We start from the raw sequence: 20,150 nt of genomic DNA, 5'->3' as shown, positions 1-20,150 counted from the left end.
TTGTTACAAAAGGACCGGAATCGAAACTGATGTTGATTCCGAAAAGGCCGGGCAGGTTTTTGTTGGGGAAGAAATTTACTCTTCCCTCCGGTAGCGTCAGAAATAATTTGGTCTAGTTTCTCCCCAAATAAGCGGCCCGCTTGGTAAGGCAGAGAAGTCAGCGACTTTCTGGAAGCAGAATCTGCTCGCCAATTGCGGAGCCATAAGGCCCTCCTGATGGAAATTGCGTTTGCAGCCGCTTGTGTTGCGCAATTAGCCGCATCTATGGAAGCGTTGACTACGAATTCTCCGGCCTGAGTTATCTGGTTAGCTAGTCTGGCCGCCTCTGGGGGAAGATTACTGCCATGGACGGTAGAGGTTAACACCTCTGCCCAGGCCACCATTGCCTTAGCCACCCAGGTAGCTGCAAAAGAAGGAAGGAGAGCTGCTCCTGAGGCCTCAAAGGCTGAGCGAGCTAGATAATCAATTTGACGGTCAGAAGGATTTTTGACTGATGAACCGTCGGACAGGTATAAGACTGTTTTGGATGCGAGACGCGATATGGCAGGATCCACAGAAGGAGAGAGAAGCCACTCCTTCACCAGATCCTTGGAGAAAGGATATTTAGCTTCCGTGGCTTTAAGAGCGGTAAAACGTTTCTCCGGGTGTTCCCTGTGTTTTTGGATAATGTCCTGAAACTCAGGGTGATTAGTAAATATCTTTTGGACGCATTTAGTCTTTTTAAAAGATGCGACATGTTCCTGAGAGGAAACAGATTTGTCGTCCACCATTAGCATTAGTGTTTTGTTGACTGCCTCAATAAGGGAGTCAAGTGTCTCCTGACCGATAGAGGAGTCTTGGGTTACAGACTCCTCCGACTCGTATACCGAGTCATGTACGCTGCGACCCTCAGGGGAGGGGAGCGAGAAGATGAGCTCACAGATGCTGAAGCTCGAGCATAGGCAGGAGATGAGGGAAGGGTTCTTTTTCTGGCACCTCGAGAGTCCCGTAAAACGGTACGCCCCCTGTGTTCGGACGGCCCCGCACCGTCGTCAGATTCTGTCGCAGCCGACGGAGGTGAGTTCTGGCTTAAGGAGGGCCCTCGGAAAGAGTCCAATGCCTTGGCCAAGGACTCCATTGAGTGTGACAAGGATGCGGCCCACTCAGGAGGGTTAGGCCCGACAGGGTCAGTGGGGACATTGGAGGGGGAGGCAGAAGGCGGCTGCACACCGGCCGGGTCACAGTTCTGGCACAAAGGAGTAGTGTGAGCACGTGGCAAAGAAGAATTGCAAGTGGCACAAGCGGTAAAAAACACAGTGTGCTTTTTGTTGCCCCTTTTTGCCTCCTTAAATTGAGACACAGTTTACTGTATGTCTGTGCCTCCAAAATACTGTGGAGCCCGGGAGATGCACATGAGAGATATACTCTATGTGCTCGCCCTCCTATATGGGGGAGATCGGGACCGAGTAGGAACCGTCGCCCTGGGTTTAGGTTAGGCGTGCCCCATTCGTCGCAGGAGAGGTATGGGGAGGTATACTCGCCGTGCTCGCCTGTTGATGGTTCGGGGAAGAGCGGACCCTAGAAAGGAGTCCGTCGCCCCTTTCACTCCGTTAGATAAAAAATAAAAATTTACAGAAAAAAATAATAAATGGTGGGGTCTGAACAGACCCAAGTGCCTCCTACAGACACTAAGCAAGAACTGAGTCGTTTCCGGCCAGTCAAGGGGTGTATACTGCAGAGGAGGAGTTAACTCTTTGTGTTTACTTAGTGTCCTCCTAGTGGCAAGCAGCATGACACCCATGGTCCTGTGTCCCCCAATGAGGCGTAGGAGAAAAGCGTCTTTTAGTGTGAGACAGCTGCCAAACATAAAACCCGCTATAAATAGTAAATCAAACTCTCCTTTATCACCCCCTTAGGGAAAAATAATAAAATTTTAAAAAAAAGTATTTAATTTCCATTTTCCTATTAGGGTTAGAGTTGGGCTTAGGGTTGGGGCTAAAGTTAGGGTTGGGGTTAAAGTTAGGGTTAAGGTTTGGATTAGGGTTGGGATTACGTTCATGGTTGGGATTAGGGATAGGGTTGGGATAAGGGTTGTGGTTAAGGTTATGGTTGGGATTAGGGGTGTGTTGGGGTTAGGGTTGTGGTTAGGGGTGTGTTTGGGTTAGGAGTGTGGTTAGGGTTATGGTTAGGGTTGGGATTAGAGTTGTGTTAGGGTTAGGGATAAACTTAGAATTGCGGAGTTTCCATTGTTTAGGCACATCAGGGGCTCTCCAAATGCGACATGGCGTCCGTCTCAATTCCAGCCAATTCTGTGTTGAAAAAGTCAAACGGTGATCCTTCCCTTCCAAGCTCTGCCGTGCGCCCAAACAGTGGTTTTCCCCCATATATGGGGTATCAGCATACTCAATACAAAATGGACAACAACTTTTGTGGTCCAATTTCTCCTGTTACCCCGTGTGAAAATTAAAATTTGGGGGCTAAAAAAATCATTTTTGTGGGAAAAAAATTATGTTTATTTTCACGGCTCTGCATTATAAACTTTAGTGAAACACTTGGGGGTTTAAAGTTCTCACAACACATCTAGATAAGTTCCTTGGGGGGTCTAGTTTTCAAAATGATGTCACTTGTGGGGCAGGTTTCTACTGTTTAGGTACATCAGTGGCTCTGCAAACACAACATGATGCCCGCAGACCATTCCATCAAAGTCTGCATTCCAAAAAGTCACTACTTCCCTTCCGAGCCCCGACCTGTGCCCAAACAGTGGTTTTCTCCCACATATGGGGTATCAGCGTACTCAAGACAAAATTGCACAACAACTTTTTGGGTCCAATTTCTCCACTTACCCTTATGAAAATACAAAATAGGGGCTAAAAAATAATTCTTGTGGGAAAAAAATGATTTTTTATTTTCAAGGATCTGTGTTATAATCTTTAGTCAAACACTTGGGGGTTTAAAGTTCTCACAACACATTTAGATAATTTCCTTGGGGGGTCTAGTTTCCAATATGGGGTCACTTGTGGGGGGGGGTTCTACTGTTTAGGTACATCAGGGGCTTTGCAAACGCAACGTGACGCCTGCAGACCATTCCATCAAAGTCTGCATTGCAAAATGGAACTCCTTCTCTTCCGAGCTCTGCCATGCGCCCAAACGGTGGTCCTCTCCCCCACATATGGGGTGTCAGCGTGCTCAGGACAAATTGGGACAACTTTTGGGGTCCAATTTCTCCGGATACCCTTGGGAAAATAAAAAAATTGTGGGCTAAAAGATCATTTTTGAGAAAAAAAAAATGATTTTATTTTCACGGCTCTACATTATATACACTGCTCCAAAAAATAAAGGGAACATTAAAATCCCACATCCTAGATATCACTGAATGAAACATTCCCGTTGTAAATCTTTATTCATTACATAGTGGAATGTGTTGAGAACAAGAACACCTAAAAATTATCAACGTAAATCGCAACTAATAGCCCACGGAGGTCTGGAGTTGGAATGATGCTCAAAATCAAAGTTGAAAATGAAATTAAAGGCTGATCCAACTTCAGTGGAAATGCGTCAAGACAAGGAAATGATGCTCAGTAGTGTGTGTGGCCTCCACGTGCCTGTATGGCCTCCCTACAACACCTGGGCATGCTCCTTATGAGGCAGCATATGGTCTCCTGAGGGATCTTTTCCCAGACCTGGACTAAAGCATCTGCCAACTCCTGGACAGTCTGTGGTGCAATGTGACGTTGGTGGATGGTGCGAGACATGATGTCCCACATGTGTTCAATCGGATTCAGGTCTGGGGAACGGGCGGGCCATTCCATAGCTTCAATGTGTTCATCTTGCAGGAACTGCTGACACACTCCAGCCACACGAAGTCTGGCATTGTCCTGCATTAGGAGGAACCCAGGGCCAACCGTACCAGCATATGGTCTCACAAGGGGTCTGAGGATCTCATCTCGGTACCTAATGGCAGTCAGGCTACCTCTGGTGAGCACATGGAGGGCTGTGAGGCCCTCCAAAGAAATGCCACCCCACACCATTACTGACCCACTGCCAAACCGGTCATGCTGAAGGATGTTGCAGGCAGATCACTCTCCACGGCGTCTCCAGACTCTGTAACATCTGTCATATGAGCTCAGTGTGAATCTGCTTTCATCTGTGAAGAGCACAGGGCGCCAGTAGCAAATTTGCCAATCTTGGTGTTCTGTGGCAAATGCCAAGCGTCCTGCATGGTGTTGGGCTATGAGCACAACCCTATCTGTGGACGTCGGGTCACTCAGACCATCCTCATGGAGTCGGTTTCTAACAGTTTGTGAAGACACATACACAATTGTGGCCTGCTGGAGGTCATTTTGCAGGGCTCTGGCAGTGCTCCTCCTGTTCCTCCTTGCACAAAGGCTGAGGTAGCGGTTCTGCTGCTGGGTTGTTGCCCTCCTACGGCCCCCTCCACGTCTCCTGGTGCACTGGCCTGTCTACTGGTAGCGTCTCCAGCCTTTGGACACTACGCTGAAAGATACAGCAAACCTTCTTGCCACATCTCGCATTGATGTGCCATCCTGGATGAGCTGCACTACCTGAGCCACTTGTGTGGGTTGTAGGGTCCGTCTCATGCTACCACGAGTGTGAAAGCACAACCAACATTCAAAAGTGACCAAAACATCAGCCAGAAAGCATTGGCACTGAGATGTGGTCTATGGTCCCCACCTGCAGAACCGCTCCTTTATTGAATGTATCTTCATAATTGCCAATAATTTCCATCTGTTGTCTATTCCATTTGCACAACAGCATGTGAAATTGATTGTCAAACAGTGTTGCTTCCTACGTGGACAGTTTGATTTCACAGAAGTTTGCTTTACTTGGAGTTATATTCTGTTGTTTAAGTGTTCCCTTTATTTTTTTGAGCAGTGTACTTCTGTGAAACAATTGGGGGTTCCAGATAAGTTCCTTTTGTGGTCTAGTTTCCAAAATGTTGTCACTTGTCGAGGGTTTCCACTGTTTAGGCACATCAGGAGCTCTCCAAACGCGACATGGCGTCCGATCTCAATTCCAGTCAATTTTGCATTGAAAAGTCAAACGACGCTCCTTCCCTTCCAAGCTCTGCCATGCACCCAAACAGTGGTTTACCCCCACATATGGGGTATCAGCATACTCAGGACAAATTGCACAACAACATTTGGGGTCCAATTTTTCCTGTTACCCTTGGTAAAAAAAGCAAATTGGAGCTGAAGTAAATTTTTTGTGAGAAAAAGTTAAATGTTCATTTTTTTTAAAACATTCTAAAAATTCCTGTGAAGCACCTGAAGGGTTAATAAACTTCTTGAATGTGGATTTGAGAACCGTGAAGGGTGCAGTTGTAACAATGGTATTACTTTTGGGTATTTTCTATTATATAGACCCCTCAAAGTGACTTCAAATGTGATGTGGTCCCTAAAACAAATGGTGTTGTAAAAATGAGAAATTGCTGGTCAAGTTTTAACCCTTATAACTCCCTAACAAAAAAAAATGTTGGTTCCAAAATTGTGCTGATGTAAGGGAGACATGTGGGAAATGTTACTTATTAAGTATATTGTTTGACATATCTGTGTGATTTAAGGGCATGAAAATTCAAAGTTGGAAAATTGCAAAATTTTCGCCAAATTTGTTTTTTTCACAAATAAACGCAAGTCATATCAAAGAAATTTTACCACTCTCATGAAGTACAATATGTCTTGAGAAAACAGTGTCAGAATCACCAAGATCCGTTGAAGCGTTCCAGAGTTATAACCTCATAAAGGGACAGTGGTCAGAATTATAAAAATTGGCCTGGTCATTAACATGCAAACCACCCTTGGGGGGTAAATGGGTTACCAGTGCAAAGTGGAGATCTGGTTTGGATGTGTGAGAGGCGTCCGTCCGATATCCAAGAAGTATCGTTTCTCCTTGCGGAGATTGACATGCTAAGCATGCCGAGATGAGGAGACTTAAAGCTGCATGCTCCTCTGGGAAATATGCTAATTATCCAAATTGATCTCCACTTTGCACTGACGAGGGGGAGTACCCCGAAACACAGTGTCTGGAAATTGATATTCTGGTTTGGCTATTATCCTAAGTCATGTGACAAGGCTCATTAAAGGGTCGACATTGACTTGTAGGATTGCTACCTTCCAATAGGTGGCCCTAGAGTTCTAGTCCTCTTCCTCTCTGAAGAGAAAATTTGCATAATTAGCATCCTAGGGTACTGAAAGAGATAGAGGAAATTGCAGAACCACTAGCCAGGATCTCTGAAAATTCCTGGAGTACAGGATAAGTCCCAGAGGATTGGAGATGGGCAAATGTCCCTATCTTCAATAAAGCAAAGGAGATGGAGCCAGGACATCACAGGCTAGTGAGCCTTACTTCTATATTAGGAAAGAAAACAACAAAGAAAAAATGGAACAAATTATTCAACAGCATGCATGTAAGTATTTGGATAAGAATACAGTAATTAACCAGAGTCAGGATGGGTTTGTAGCAAACAAGTCATGCCAGATTAATCTAATTTCCTTCGGTGATGGAATCCCTGACCGGGTGGATCAGGGAAATGTGGTAGATATCATATATTTTGACTTCAGCAAAGCATTAATAAAGTATCTCATACTATTCTAATTGAAAAAATGACCAAGAATGTGATTGACAAGGCTACGGTAAGGTGGATTCATAACTGGTTCAGTGATCGTACTCAAGAGTGGTAATAAATGGTTGCACATCCAATTAGAAGAGTGTTTCAAGTGATGTACCACAAGGCTCTGTCCTGGCCCCAGTGTTTTTCAACATTTTTATAAATGATCTGGATAAGGGAAATGAAGGTAAATTAATCAAATTTTGCAGAAGACGCAAAGCTAGGTGGGATAGCTAACACTAGAGAAGGCAGAGAAAGGATTCAGAAGGATCTAGATATGCTTGAACAATGGTCAGCAACTAATAGAATATTTTTTAACCAAATTTCTGCACCAAATTTATTCGGGTACATTCACACATCATGTGATACTTTTGATTTATGCCCCACAACTTCGCACTGTAATGTTAGTGAGTGGAGTTTTACCAAAACTCCTTCACTTGGGATAAAAGATTTGACACAAAATGTCAACAACCTGACTGGACTACATTTCTGCTACAATTTACACCAATTTTGTGGTGTAAATTAGAATGGATTTGTCAAGCCATTCTAGGCCACATCCCCTCAACTGAACAGCAAAACTTTGCAACGAGGGCAACTACATGCTGTGCAATATTTGTAAAAAAAATTTCATAACATTTGCAACATTTTTATACCAGATACCTTGGTTCAAAACTGTTTGGAGTCATGCGTTTGTTGTTTTTTTTCTATGATAGATGTCTTGAAAGAAGACTTATAGAAATCCTGAAAATGACCTAGTTGAGGTAGAGACAAGGCAAAACCCTAAGGCTGCCGTCACACTAGCAGTATTTGGTCAGTATTTTACATCAGTATTTGTAAACCAAAACCAGGAGTGGAACAAATAGAGGAAAAGTATAACAGAAACATATGCACCACTACTGCATTTATCACCGACTCCTGGTTTTGGCTTACAAATACTGATGTAAAATACTCACCAAATACTGCTAGTGTGACGGCAGCCTAAGGCCTCTTTCACACTAGCGTCGTGCACTGCACATCGCTATGAGTCGTTCTGTAGAAAAAACGCATCCTGAAAAATTGCTTGCAGGATGCGTTTTTTCTCCATAGACTTAAATTAGCGACGCAGTGCGACACATTGCCACACGTCGCAACCGTCGTGCGACGGTTGTGTCGGACCGTCGGCACGAAAAAAGTTGCATGTAACTTTTTTTGTGCGTCGATAGCGCCTTTTCCGACCGCGCATGCGCGGCCGGAACTCCGCCCCCGCCTCCCCGCACCTCACAATGGGGCAGTGGATGCGATGTAAAACAGCATCCGCTGCCCCTATTGTGCGGCACTTCCACACTATGGGTCGGTGCGCTGCAACGTCGCATAGCGACGTGCAGTGCACGACGCTAGTGTGAAAGTAGCCTAATTCATTTAGACAGGACAGTTCAGAATTTGGCTGCCTGTGTACCTAGATAACTGTAATTCTTGCTGCTTTTCAAGTATTGTGCAGAGATTAAAAAAGGACATTAATAAACTGCCCTATATGATTACACTATATATCTACTTGACAGATAAACAAGGACAAAAGCTGAATGAGAAGACCAGCAGCCATTTAACTGAAGTAATAGAATGCTATCATAAAATAAGTAACAACTCAAAAACTAAAACAAAAAATTTGTGTCCAAATTTAAGCGCCTTTCACAATAATAATCACCTAAGCAATTATTTTGCATGTTTACTTCCAATTATTATCCTGTGACCTTAACCTTCTCTATGGGGTATTGTCAAGAGGAAGATGAAAGACACAAGACCCCACAATGCAGACGAGCTGAACGCTGCAATCAAAGCAACCTGGGCTTGCATAACAGCTCAGCAGTGCCACAGGCTGATAGCCTCCATGTCACGCTGCACTAAGGCTGCTTTCACACATCAGGGTTTTTGTTTCAGGCACAATCTGGCAAATCCGGAAAAAAACGGATCAGTTTTTTTTACACGCCGGATCCGTTTTTTTCCCATAGAGTTGTATTAGCGCCGGATTGTGCCTGAAGGACATGCGTTTCATCCGTTTTTTGCTGGATCCGTCCCTTCAGGCTTTTTTTTTTTTCTTCTCTCTCTCTCTCTCTCTCTCTCCATACATTTCAGTAGGCCAACATTTCGGATTTTAAAATCACTTTTCAAGCTGGTGTTACATAGTAAACTAATTTACTGAGATAATGACTTTTGGGTAGGAATTGGCTGTAAGCCATAATCATCAACATTAACAGAAATAAACACTTGAAATAGATCACTCTGTAATGACTCTATATAATATATGAGTTTCACTTTTTGTATTGAAGAACTGAAATAAATTAACTTTTCTGAGAAGCACCTGTAAACAAGTGCAGTGAGCACTTCCTCTTTTGTTTTGCTCAGTTATTGTTGTGGTTTTTTTGTTGCATTTTTGGGGCTTTTTTGTACGGGTTTCTGTCAGGGTACATTTGTCTCTTGTACATGCTGATAAAGTTTAGTGCATAAAAAAAATCTGACTCAACTTTATCACGTTTTGGCACCAAAAACTCAGCAAAACCGGATACCGCATTTTTTCAGTATTTTTTGCACCACCCATTGCTATAAATTGGAAAACATTAAACGAAGTGGCATTCTGCAACATGCAAAAACCAAGGTATTGCACAACATTCTGAGGACAAAAAAAAACCAAGCTGAGTCTCATAGACTTAGCTGGTACTGTAAAACACAGCAGAAAATTTGTATTAAAAATATGCTGAAAAAACGCAATGTGTGAACAGAGTCTTACTTATGTCAGCAGGAATCTGCCTGATTTTTTTAATGAAAAACTGAGGACAACAAGCTATCATGCAAGTGATTAGAAGCACAAAAATACGCAGACTTGTAACATAATTACAGACTCTATCTGCTCTGTAAAATATCCCATACATTGTACTGCTTTTTAAGATTGACAGCTTGTTGGAGGAGACCTTCCTGTGAGTGTTGAACTGATAAGTGCATGTCCTGGACATTCTCCCAGGATTATTCCTTTGCAGCCAAGAAGATAAACAGGACAGCGATAAGGACTGATTTCTTCACATTCTGTGAGAACATGGCACCCCTTCAGAATCTATATTTAGCCTCTCTTGTCTAATTTCAAAGCAATTCATACGTAATACGTGGACAGCATGTAGCTGCAACGTGTAAGAGACAGCACTAGCTCCTGTGGTCTTATGAGTAGACTTCATCAAACGCTGACGGAATGGCAATATGTTTGGTCAAGGTTTTTATATCATGAAATAACACTTGATGGTTAGAGAAGCACTCCATCTATATATATTTTTATTATATATGTGTATACCTGCATGTAGTGTAGTATGAGTGTATTAATACACTCATCTACTGCTGCTCTCTACGGGATCCAACACCATTCTTCTCTTCTCAGTGACGTCACCACTCTGCACTCTCTGGATGGGGCATCACAACAAGGCTCCACAGATTTTCATGATAAGGCCACGTGCACACTAGCAGTATTTGGTCAGTATTTTACATCAGTATTTGTAAGCCAAAACCAGGAGTGGGTGATAAATCCAGAAGTGGTGCAAGTGTTTCTGTAAGGGCTCGCTCACATGAGCAGATAACTCGGATAGCTCTAGAAACAATCTACATATATAATCGTCTAAGGTCCATTTCCGTCTGTTTGTCTGTAACGGAAATCCCGCGTCGCTGATTGGTCGCGCCAGCCGCCGGCGACCAATCAGCGACAGGCGAATTGGCGTGGGATTTGAACCACGCTTCGCTTTGGGATTTAAACACCAGCGAAGCGGTGTTTAAATCCCGGGCCAATATCGCTGATTGGACGCGGCCGGCTGGCGCGACCAATCAGCAACACAGGATTTCTGTTACAGACAGACAAACAGACTAACAGAAATTCCGCGTCGCTGATTGGTCGTGCCCGGCCAGCCGCGACCAATCAGCAACAGGCTTTACTATTGATGCTGCCTATGCAGCATCAATAGTAAAAAGATATAATGTTAAAAATAATTTTAAAAAAAAAATCGTGCTATTCTCACCTTCTGGCAGCCCCCGAAGCTGTCCCGCTCTTCGCGATGCTCTCGACAGCTCCGTTCCCAGTAATGCTTTGCGAAATGACCCCAGATGACGTAGGATCACGCGAGACAGCTATGTCATCACGGGTTATTGCCGCAAAGCATCACTGGGAAAGGACCTGGCGAGAGCATAACTAACTCCTGGGCTGGATCCGGGGGCCGCCGAAAGCTGAGTATATAACTATTTTTTTATTTTTTTTTAACAGGGATATGGTGCCCACACTGCTATATACTAGTGGGCTGTGTTATATACTCCATGGCTGTGCTATATACTACGTTGCTGTGCTATACACCATGTCGGCTGTGCCTGTGCTATATACTACGTGGCTGTGCTATATACTACGTGCACTGTGCTATATACTTCGTGGATTGTGCTATATACTATGTGGACTGTGCTATATACTGCGTGGGCTGTGTTATATACTACGTGGACTGTACTATATACTATGTGGATTGTGCTATATACTAACTGGACTGCTATATACTACGTGGCTGTGTTATATACTAGGTGAACTGTACTATATACTACATGGACTGTACCATATACTACGTGGGCTGTGTTAGATACTACATGGCTGTGCTATATGCTACGTGGACTGTGTTATATGCTACGTGCCTGTGCTATATAGTACGTAGGCTGTTATATGCTACATGGCTGTGCTATATGCTACGTGGGCTGTGCTATATGCTACGTGGGCTGTTATATGCTACGTGGGCTGTTATAAGCTACGTGGGCTGTTATATGCTACGTGGCTGGGCTATATGCTACATGGCTGGGCTATATACGACGTTGCTGTGCAATATACTACGTGGCTGTGTTCTATACTATGTGGCTGTGCTATATACTATGTGGACTGTACTATATACTACGTGGGCTGTTTTAAGGGCTACATGGGCTGTGTTAGATACTACATGGCTGTGCTATATGCTACATGGCTGTGCTATATGTTACGTGGCTGTGCTATAGGCTACGTGGCTGTGCTATAGGCTACGTGGGCTGTTATAAGCTACGTGGGCTGTTATATGCTACGTGGCTGGGCTATATGTTACATGGCTGGGCTATATACGACGTTGCTGTGCAATATACTACGTGGCTGTGTTCTATACTATGTGGCTGTGCTATATACTATGTGGACTGTACTATATACTACGTGGGCTGTTTTAAGGGCTACATGGGCTGTGTTAGATACTACATGGCTGTGCTATATGCTACGTGGCTGTGCTATATGTTACGTGGCTGTGCTATAGGCTACGTGGCTGTGCTATAGGCTACGTGGGCTGTTATAAGCTACGTGGGCTGTTATATGCTACGTGGCTGGGCTATATGCTACATGGCTGGGCTATATACGACGTTGCTGTGCTATATACTACGTGGCTGTGTTCTGTACTATGTGGTTGTGCTATATACTACGTGGGCTCTTATATGCTACGTGGCTGTGCTATATGCTATGTGGTTGTGTTATATGCTACGTGGCTGTACTAAATACTATGTGGACTGTACTATATACTACGTGGGCTGTGTTAAGGGCTACATGGGCTGTGTTAGATACTACATGGCTGTGCTATATGCTACGTGGGCTGTGTTATATACTACGTGGGCTGTTATATGGTACGTGGCTGTGCTATAGGCTATGTGACTGTGCTATAGGCTACGTGGCTGTGCTATAGGCTACGTGGCTGTGCTATAGGCTACGTGGCTGTGCTATAGGCTACGTGGCTGTGCTATATACTATGTGGCTGTGCTATATACTACGTGGGCTGTTATATGGTACGTGGCTGTGCTATAGGCTATGTGGCTGTGCTATAGGCTACGTGGCTGTGCTATAGGCTACGTGGCTGTGCTATAGGCTACATGGCTGAGCTATATACTACGTGGCTGTGCTATATACTACGTGGCTGTTATATACTACATGGCTGTGCTATATACTACGTGAACTGTACTATATACATGGATTGTGCTATATACTATGTGGACTGTGCTATATACTATGTGGGCTGTGCTATATACTACGTGGCTGCTATATACTACGTGGCTGCGCTATACACTTCGTGGGCTGTGCCTGTGCTATATACTACATGGCTGTGCTATATACTACGTGGACTGTACTATATACTACGTGGGCTCTGTTATATGCTATGTGGGCTGTGTTAGATACTACATGGCTGTGCTATATGCTACGTGGCTGTGCTATATGCTACGTGGCTGTGCTATATACTACGTGGGCTGTTATATGCTACGTGGCTGTGCTATATGCTACATGGCTGTGCTATATACTACGTGGGCTGTTATATGCTACGTGAGTCGTTATATGCTACATGGCTGTGCTATATACGACGTGGCTGTGCTATATACTATGTGGCCGTGTTATATACTATGTGGCTGTGCTATATACTACGTGGGCTGTTATATGCTATGCGGCTGTGCTATATGCTACGTGGCTGTGCTATATACGACGTGGCTGTGTTATATACTACGTGGCTGTGCTATATGCTATGTTGGCTGTGTTATATGCTACGTGGCTGTGCTGTATACTATGTGGCTGTGTTATATACTATGTGGACTGTGCTATATACTATGTGGGCTGTGTTATATACTACGTGGCTGCTATATACTACATGGCTGTGCTATAGACTACATGGCTGTGCTATATACTACGTCGACTGTACTATATGCTACGTGGATTGTGCTATATACTACGTGGACTGTACTATATACTACGTGGGCTCTGTTATATGCTACGTGGGCTGTGTTAGATACTACATGGCTGTGCTATATGCTACGTGGCTGTGCTATATGCTACATGGGCTGTGTTATATGCTACATGGCTGTGCTATATACTACGTGGCTGTGCTATATGCTACGTGGCTGTGCTATATGCTACGTGGCTGTGCTATATACTACGTGGGCTGTTATATGCTACGCAGCTGTGCTATATGCTATGTGGTTGTGTTATATGCTAAGTGGCTGTGCGATATACTACGTGGCTGTGTTATATACTACGTGGCTGTGCTATATGCTATGTTGGCTGTGTTATATGCTATGTGGCTGTGCTATATACTACATGGCTGTGTTATATACTACGTGGCTGTGCTGTATACTATGTGGCTGTGTTATATACTACGTGGCTGTGCTATATGCCACGTGGGCTGTTTTATATGCTACGTGGCTGTGCTATATGCTACGTGGGCTGTACTATATGCTACGTCGGCTGTTATATGCTACGTTTACGTTTACTGAACAAGTTCTGTTATACATATTCTAGAATAACCGATGCGTTAGAATCGGGCCACCATCTAGTGTTATATAATTGGGATGTGCAGATTTGCGTGTTTTTCAACAGACCAGATCTATCTGTGGGGGGAAAAAAACGCAGCACGATGCAATTTGCTCCGCAAATCGGATTCCATTCAAGTCTATGAGTGCATGAAAATTATCAGAGTGCAGTCCGACATCAGCGGACTCAGACAATGGAGTTGATTGAAAAATTAAGTTCTCCATCTTCTCCTCACCTGTGCTACAATTCTCTTTTCCGAGACAATTGTATCACAGTAAACTGACACTTGGATCAAATTCAGATCATAGTTTGATTAAAGTGTCATTAGCATAACTGATCTGATTCTCTCACGTGAGGAAATCTACGTCTTGATTTTGGCTTTCAAATACTGATCTAAAAAGCAGAAAGTATTGTAAGATGGCCGCCGGACGAGTCCTTGAGGGGAGATATGCGTCACTGCAGCTGTTAGCTGTGGTGGTGTGAGCTCGGAAGCATGCTCCAGCATGTATAGTGCTGAGAGAGTTATTTGGCCATTCCAGGGCCGGGTTTTACGAGCGGTCATAAGAGATAGGTGGTAATGACCACTCACAGGAGTGTGGTTTGGCAGATAAAATGGAGGCCGAGTCCCTCATTCAGTGTCTGTGGCTGGAGGTATGGAGACCTCCAGTGTGTGTTGTCAAAGACAATGACCTGAGCGTTCGGACCTGCAGGGCGATATGGACTATTTACTTGCAGTTTGTGTTCACCTTCAGTGTGTGCTAAAGGCACTGACCTGAGCCAAAGGAACCCCCAATACCATATGGACTATTTTTTCATGTTTGTTTTCACTGTGTGTCAGAAAAGGCTGTTCATTTGTTTTTCTATTCAGAGCAGTATATGCAGTTTTAATATACTGTATATACTCGAGTATAAGCCGACCCGAGTATAAGCCGACCCCCCTAATTTTGCCACAAAAAAACTGGGAAAACTTAATGACTCGAGTATAAGCCTAGGGTGGACAATGCAGCAGCTACCAGTAAATTTCAGAAATAAAAATAGATACCAATAAAAGTAAAATTAATTGAGACATCAGTAGGTTAAGTGTTTTTGAATATCCATATTGAATCAGGAGCCCCATATAATGCTCCATACAGTTCATGATGGGCCCCATAAGATGCTCCATATTAAAATATGCCCCATATAATGCTGCACAAAGGTTAATAATGGCCCCATAAGATGCTCCATAGACACATTTGCCACATACAGTACTGCATAAAGGTTAATAAGGGCCCCATAAGATGCTCCATAGAGATATTTGCCCCATATAATGCTGCACAAATGTTGATTATGGCCCCATAACATGCTCCATAGAGATATTTGCCCCATATAGTGCTGCACAAACGTTGATTATGGCCCCATAAGATGCTCCATAAAGATATTTGCCCCATATGCTGTTGCTGCGATTAAAAAAAAAAGTGACATACTCACCTCTCGTCGCTCAGGCCCCCGGCACCTGCAATACTCACCGGTCCTCGTTCCGGCGCCGCTGTGTCTTCCACGTCCTCTGCACTAACGTTCAGGCAGACGGCGCACACTAACCATGTCATCGCACCCTCTGACCTGAGCGTCACTGCAGAGGACGAGGAAGACGGAGCGGCGCCCGGAAAGAGGAGAGGTGAATATTGGGCAGTACTCTCCCCTCCCCATTATACTCACCTGCTCCTGGCGTGGTCCCTGCATCTCCGGTCTCTGACAGCTTCTTCCAGCGTTGAGCGGTCACCGTTACCACTCATTACAGTAATCAATATGCGGCTCCACCCCTATGGGAGTGGAGTCGGGTCCATATTCATTACTGTAATGAGCGGTACCATGTGACCGCTCAACGCTGGAAGAAGCTGTCAGCGCCCGGAGACCGGAGATGCAGGGACCTCGTCAGGAGCAGGTGAGTATGTCACAGCCACTGCTCCTCCTCCCCCCTGGGACAATGCCTCGAGTATAAGCCGAGAGGGGCACTTTCAGCCTAAAAAAATGGGCTTATACTCTAGTATATACTGTACTTGTTTGGACATTTCAACAATACCGCTTCCCATGCCTACCTCAACCGCAGCCAAGTGAGTACAGATCTCTACAGTATGAACACGGCCTAAGATAGACTTCTGGCTCATGGATATAGCGAGACAGCTAGTCTTAAGTGCAGTGACATCACTGAGGAAAAAAGCAGAATATCGGAGAGAGCAGCGGTAGGTGAGTATATCAATAACTCACACTACGTTACATGCATATATACACATTAAATTAAAATAATATATAGATGGGACTCGTGAGTGCTTCTTTAAACAGCCAAGTATATTTGACAAATGCTGTACGTAAATTACATTAAAAAAAATGTACAGCACAGAGTTTATTTTATGGCAAAAACTAAAAATAATCATTAAGGGCAAACATTTCACATACAAATATGAGCTGGCTGACAAGTTAACCACAAAGTCCTTGAGGACAAGAATAATTTCTCCACTGCATTCTAAAAAGTCACAACATCTGAAATCTTGATCTATACAAGATAAGTACCTTTAAAAATGAAGATGCTCTGCTAAAAAAATTAAAATGAACATACCGTAATTTACCTCCTGCCACTCCATCATGACCACAGCACGCGCATGACAGTTTACGCTGTGATTTTCATGTCAGATTTCACCTGTCGACAACGCATAGGAAATAGTGATGAGAGAGTGTACTCGTTGCTCGGGTTTTCCCGAGCACACTTGGGTGACCTCCGAGTATTTGTTAAGGCTGCCGTCACACTAGCAGTATTTGGTCAGTATTTTAAATCACTATTTGCAAGCCAAAACCAGGAGTGGGTGATAAATACAGAAGTGGTGCATATGTTTCTACTATACTTTTCCTCTATTTGTTCCACTCCTGGTTTTGGCTTACAAATACTGACCAAATACTGCTAGTGTGATGGCAGCCTTAGGCTATGTGCACACGTTCAGGTTTTTTCGCGTTTTTTTCGCGATAAAAACGCTATAAAAACTCATTAAAAACGCATGCATTATGCATTCTATCATTTAGAATACATTCTGCATGTTTTGTGCACATGGATGCGTTTTTTTCCGCGAAAAAAACGCATTGCGGTAAAAAAAATGAGCATGTTCATTAATTTTGCGGATTTTCTGCGTTTTTCCCGCAATTCTATGCATCTGGGAAAAAACTAACAAAAAAACGCATCAAAAAAGCGTCATAAAACGCATGCGGATTTCTGGCAGAAATTTCCGTTTTTTTGTCAGGAAAATTTCTGCAAGAAATCCTGACGTGTGCACATACCCTTAGTGTTCGGAGATTAAGTTTTCATAGCGGCAGCTGAATGATATACAGCTATTAGCCAGGCTGAATACATGTGGGGATTCTCTAGCAACCAGGCAACCCCCACATGTACTCATATAAGAAAACAGGCTACACAATATGGCACTTCCTAGAACTCAAGAAAAACCTACACAAACATGGAAGCCAATGCCACAAATAAGAATAAAGTTTAAACAAATTTTTTATTAAACAATAAAATTTCACACAAAAACGGAGACACAAATGCACAAAATAGTGCCGCCATATACAGGGTAATATGGTTAGCAAAATATGTATACAAAAATCCATATACTAGTAACAATCCAAAAAAAGACGCAAAAAAACCCAATCCAAATTCAAATAACAAGAATAGGGCTAACTATGTAGATGCCCTGGATATATCAACCAAAATGTAGCGCTAAATATGTACCCTTAGGCCGGGGACACACTGGTGCGAGATACGGCCGAGTCTCGCTGGTTAAAAGCAAGCTGTGGCACCTGCAGTCCGGAGCGGAGCGTGCAGCTCCATGTATTGCTATGCAGCCGCACGCTCCGCTCCGGAGTGCAGGTGCCACAGCTTGCTTTTAACCAGCGAGACTCGGCCGTATCTCGCACCAGTGTGTCCCCGGCCATATAAGGATAATATACAGGGTGAAATGCTTAATGCATATGTAGCCACATAGAAATAGTATATAAAGTGTAGTACTTAATATATGCCACATAAGGATAGTATACAAAGTGCAGTGCTTAATATATATACATAGCCACATAGGGATAGTATACAAAGTGCAGTGCTTAATGCATATATAGCCAGATAAAAATAATACACAAAATGCAATACTTAGTGTATATATAGCCACATAGGGATGGTATAAAAAGTGCAGTGCTTAATATATATATATAACTAGCCACATGGGAATAGTATACAAAGTGCTTAGTGCCATACAAGTAGTTGCAATAATGCAGATAAGTAATAAATCCCAGACTATTATAGTCATATCGCTACTGCCATAGCCATACTATTAAAAGCTATCATGGGTAAAAGACAATCCATAGCAAATGCTATGGATTGTCGTTTACCCATGATAGCTTTTAATAGTATGGCTATGGCAGTAGCGATATGACTATAATAGTCTGGGATTTATTACTTATCTGCATTATTGCAACTACTTGTATGGCACTAAGCACTTTGTATACTATCCCTATGTGGCTATGTATATATATTAAGCACTGCACTTTGTATACTATCCTTATGTGGCATATATTAAGTACTACACTTTATATACTATTTCTATGTGGCTACATATGCATTAAGCATTTCACCCTGTATATTATCCTTATATGGGTACATATTTAGCGCTACATTTTGGTTGATATATCCAGGGCATCTACATAGTTAGCCCTATTCTTGTTATTTGAATTTGGATTGGGTTTTTTTGCGTCTTTTTTTGGATTGTTACTAGTATATGGATTTTTGTATACATATTTTGCTAACCATATTACCCTGTATATGGCGGCACTATTTTGTGCATTTGTGTCTCCGTTTTTGTGTGAAATTTTATTGTTTAATAAAAAATTTGTTTAAACTTTATTCTTATTTGTGGCATTGGCTTCCATGTTTGTGAAGGTTTTTCCCCACATGTACTCAGCCTGGTTAATAGCTGTAAATCATTCAGCTGATGCGATGAAAACTTAATCTCCGAATACTAAGGCCGCTGTCACACATGCGAGTTTTACGGACGTAAGAGCGCAGAAACTACGTGCGTAAAACTCGCATAACATATGGCACAATGCTTCTCAATGGGTCTCGTCCTATCAGCCGCATACTACGGATCCGTAATATACGGCGTTCTACGGCCGCAGAAAATCGCAGCATGCTGCGTTTGTCAGCGTATCACGCAAAAAACACGCCAATGAAAGTCTATGGGGGCGAGAAAAATACGGATTCCACACGGACCAGCAGTGTAACTTGCGAGAAATACGCAGCGGTGTTAGTGAAAAGTCGGTAATTCAATTGCCGGCTTTTCATTTCTCCTGCCTAAACCCGACAGGATATGAGACATGGTTTACATACAGTAAACCATCTCATATCCCCTTTTTTTTTGCATATTCCACACTACTAATGTTAGTAGTGTGTATGTGCAAAATTTCAGCGCTGTAGCTCCTAAAATAAAGGGTTAAATGGCGGAAAAAATTGGCGTGGGCTCCCGCGCAATTTTCTCCGCTAGAGTGGTAAAGCCAGTGACTGACGGCAGATATTAATAGCCTAGAGAGGGTCCATGGTTATTGGCCCCCCGTGGCTAAAAACATCTGCCCCCAGCCACCCCAGAAAAGGCACATCTGGAAGATGCGCCTATTCTGGCACTTGGCCACTCTCTTCCCATTCCCGTGTAGCGGTGGGATATGGGGTAATGAAGGGTTAATGCCACCTTGCTATTGTAAGGTGACATTAAGCCAGATTAATAATGGAGAGGCGTCAATTATGACACCTATCCATTATTAATCCAATTGTTTGAAAGGGTTAAAAAACACACACACATGATTTAAAAGTATTTTAATGAAATAAACACAGCGGTTGTTTTAATATTTTATTGCTCTCTCAATCCATTTGCAGACCCTCGCTTGGCAAAACAATAAACCCACAATATACATACCTTCTGCTGACCCATCACATCCCACGAGGTAATCCATCTGAAGGGGTTAAAATAATTTACAAGCATAAGCCCTGCAAATGCAGCTGTGCTCGTGCTTGTAATTCCCCGGCGAATGAAGGAAATGTAGGTCATTGACCTACATTTCCTTCAGTCGCGGTGATGCGCCCCTGCTGGATGTTCTCATGAACTGCAGCCTGGGAACTTTTTCCCACGCTCCAGATCATATGAGGACATC

The 20,150-nt window shown here is 43.3% G+C and overlaps 1 protein-coding gene across 4 annotated transcripts in view; it reads right to left on the bottom strand.

Annotated features, from left to right (window-relative positions):
* The window catches only part of POPDC1 (popeye domain cAMP effector 1), a 227,341-nt gene that overhangs the window by 145,805 nt on the left and 61,386 nt on the right, over positions 1-20,150 (bottom strand). For 2 of the 4 annotated variants that reach the window (XM_077289644.1, XM_077289642.1), the window contains exon 2: positions 16,534-16,614. The exons of the other annotated variants lie outside the window; for them this stretch is intronic. In XM_077289644.1, coding sequence (XP_077145759.1) covers positions 16,534-16,561 — 28 coding nt within the window. In that variant the 5' untranslated portion in view covers positions 16,562-16,614. The remainder of the gene's footprint in view (positions 1-16,533; positions 16,615-20,150) is intronic. 4 annotated transcript variants of the gene reach the window in all.

The sequence above is a fragment of the Ranitomeya variabilis genome, chromosome 2 (genome assembly GCF_051348905.1).
Source record: "Ranitomeya variabilis isolate aRanVar5 chromosome 2, aRanVar5.hap1, whole genome shotgun sequence".
NCBI classification, from domain to species: domain Eukaryota; kingdom Metazoa; phylum Chordata; class Amphibia; order Anura; family Dendrobatidae; genus Ranitomeya; species Ranitomeya variabilis.
Note: the sequence above shows the minus strand (reverse complement) of the source record. Positions and strands in the feature narration are given on the sequence as shown.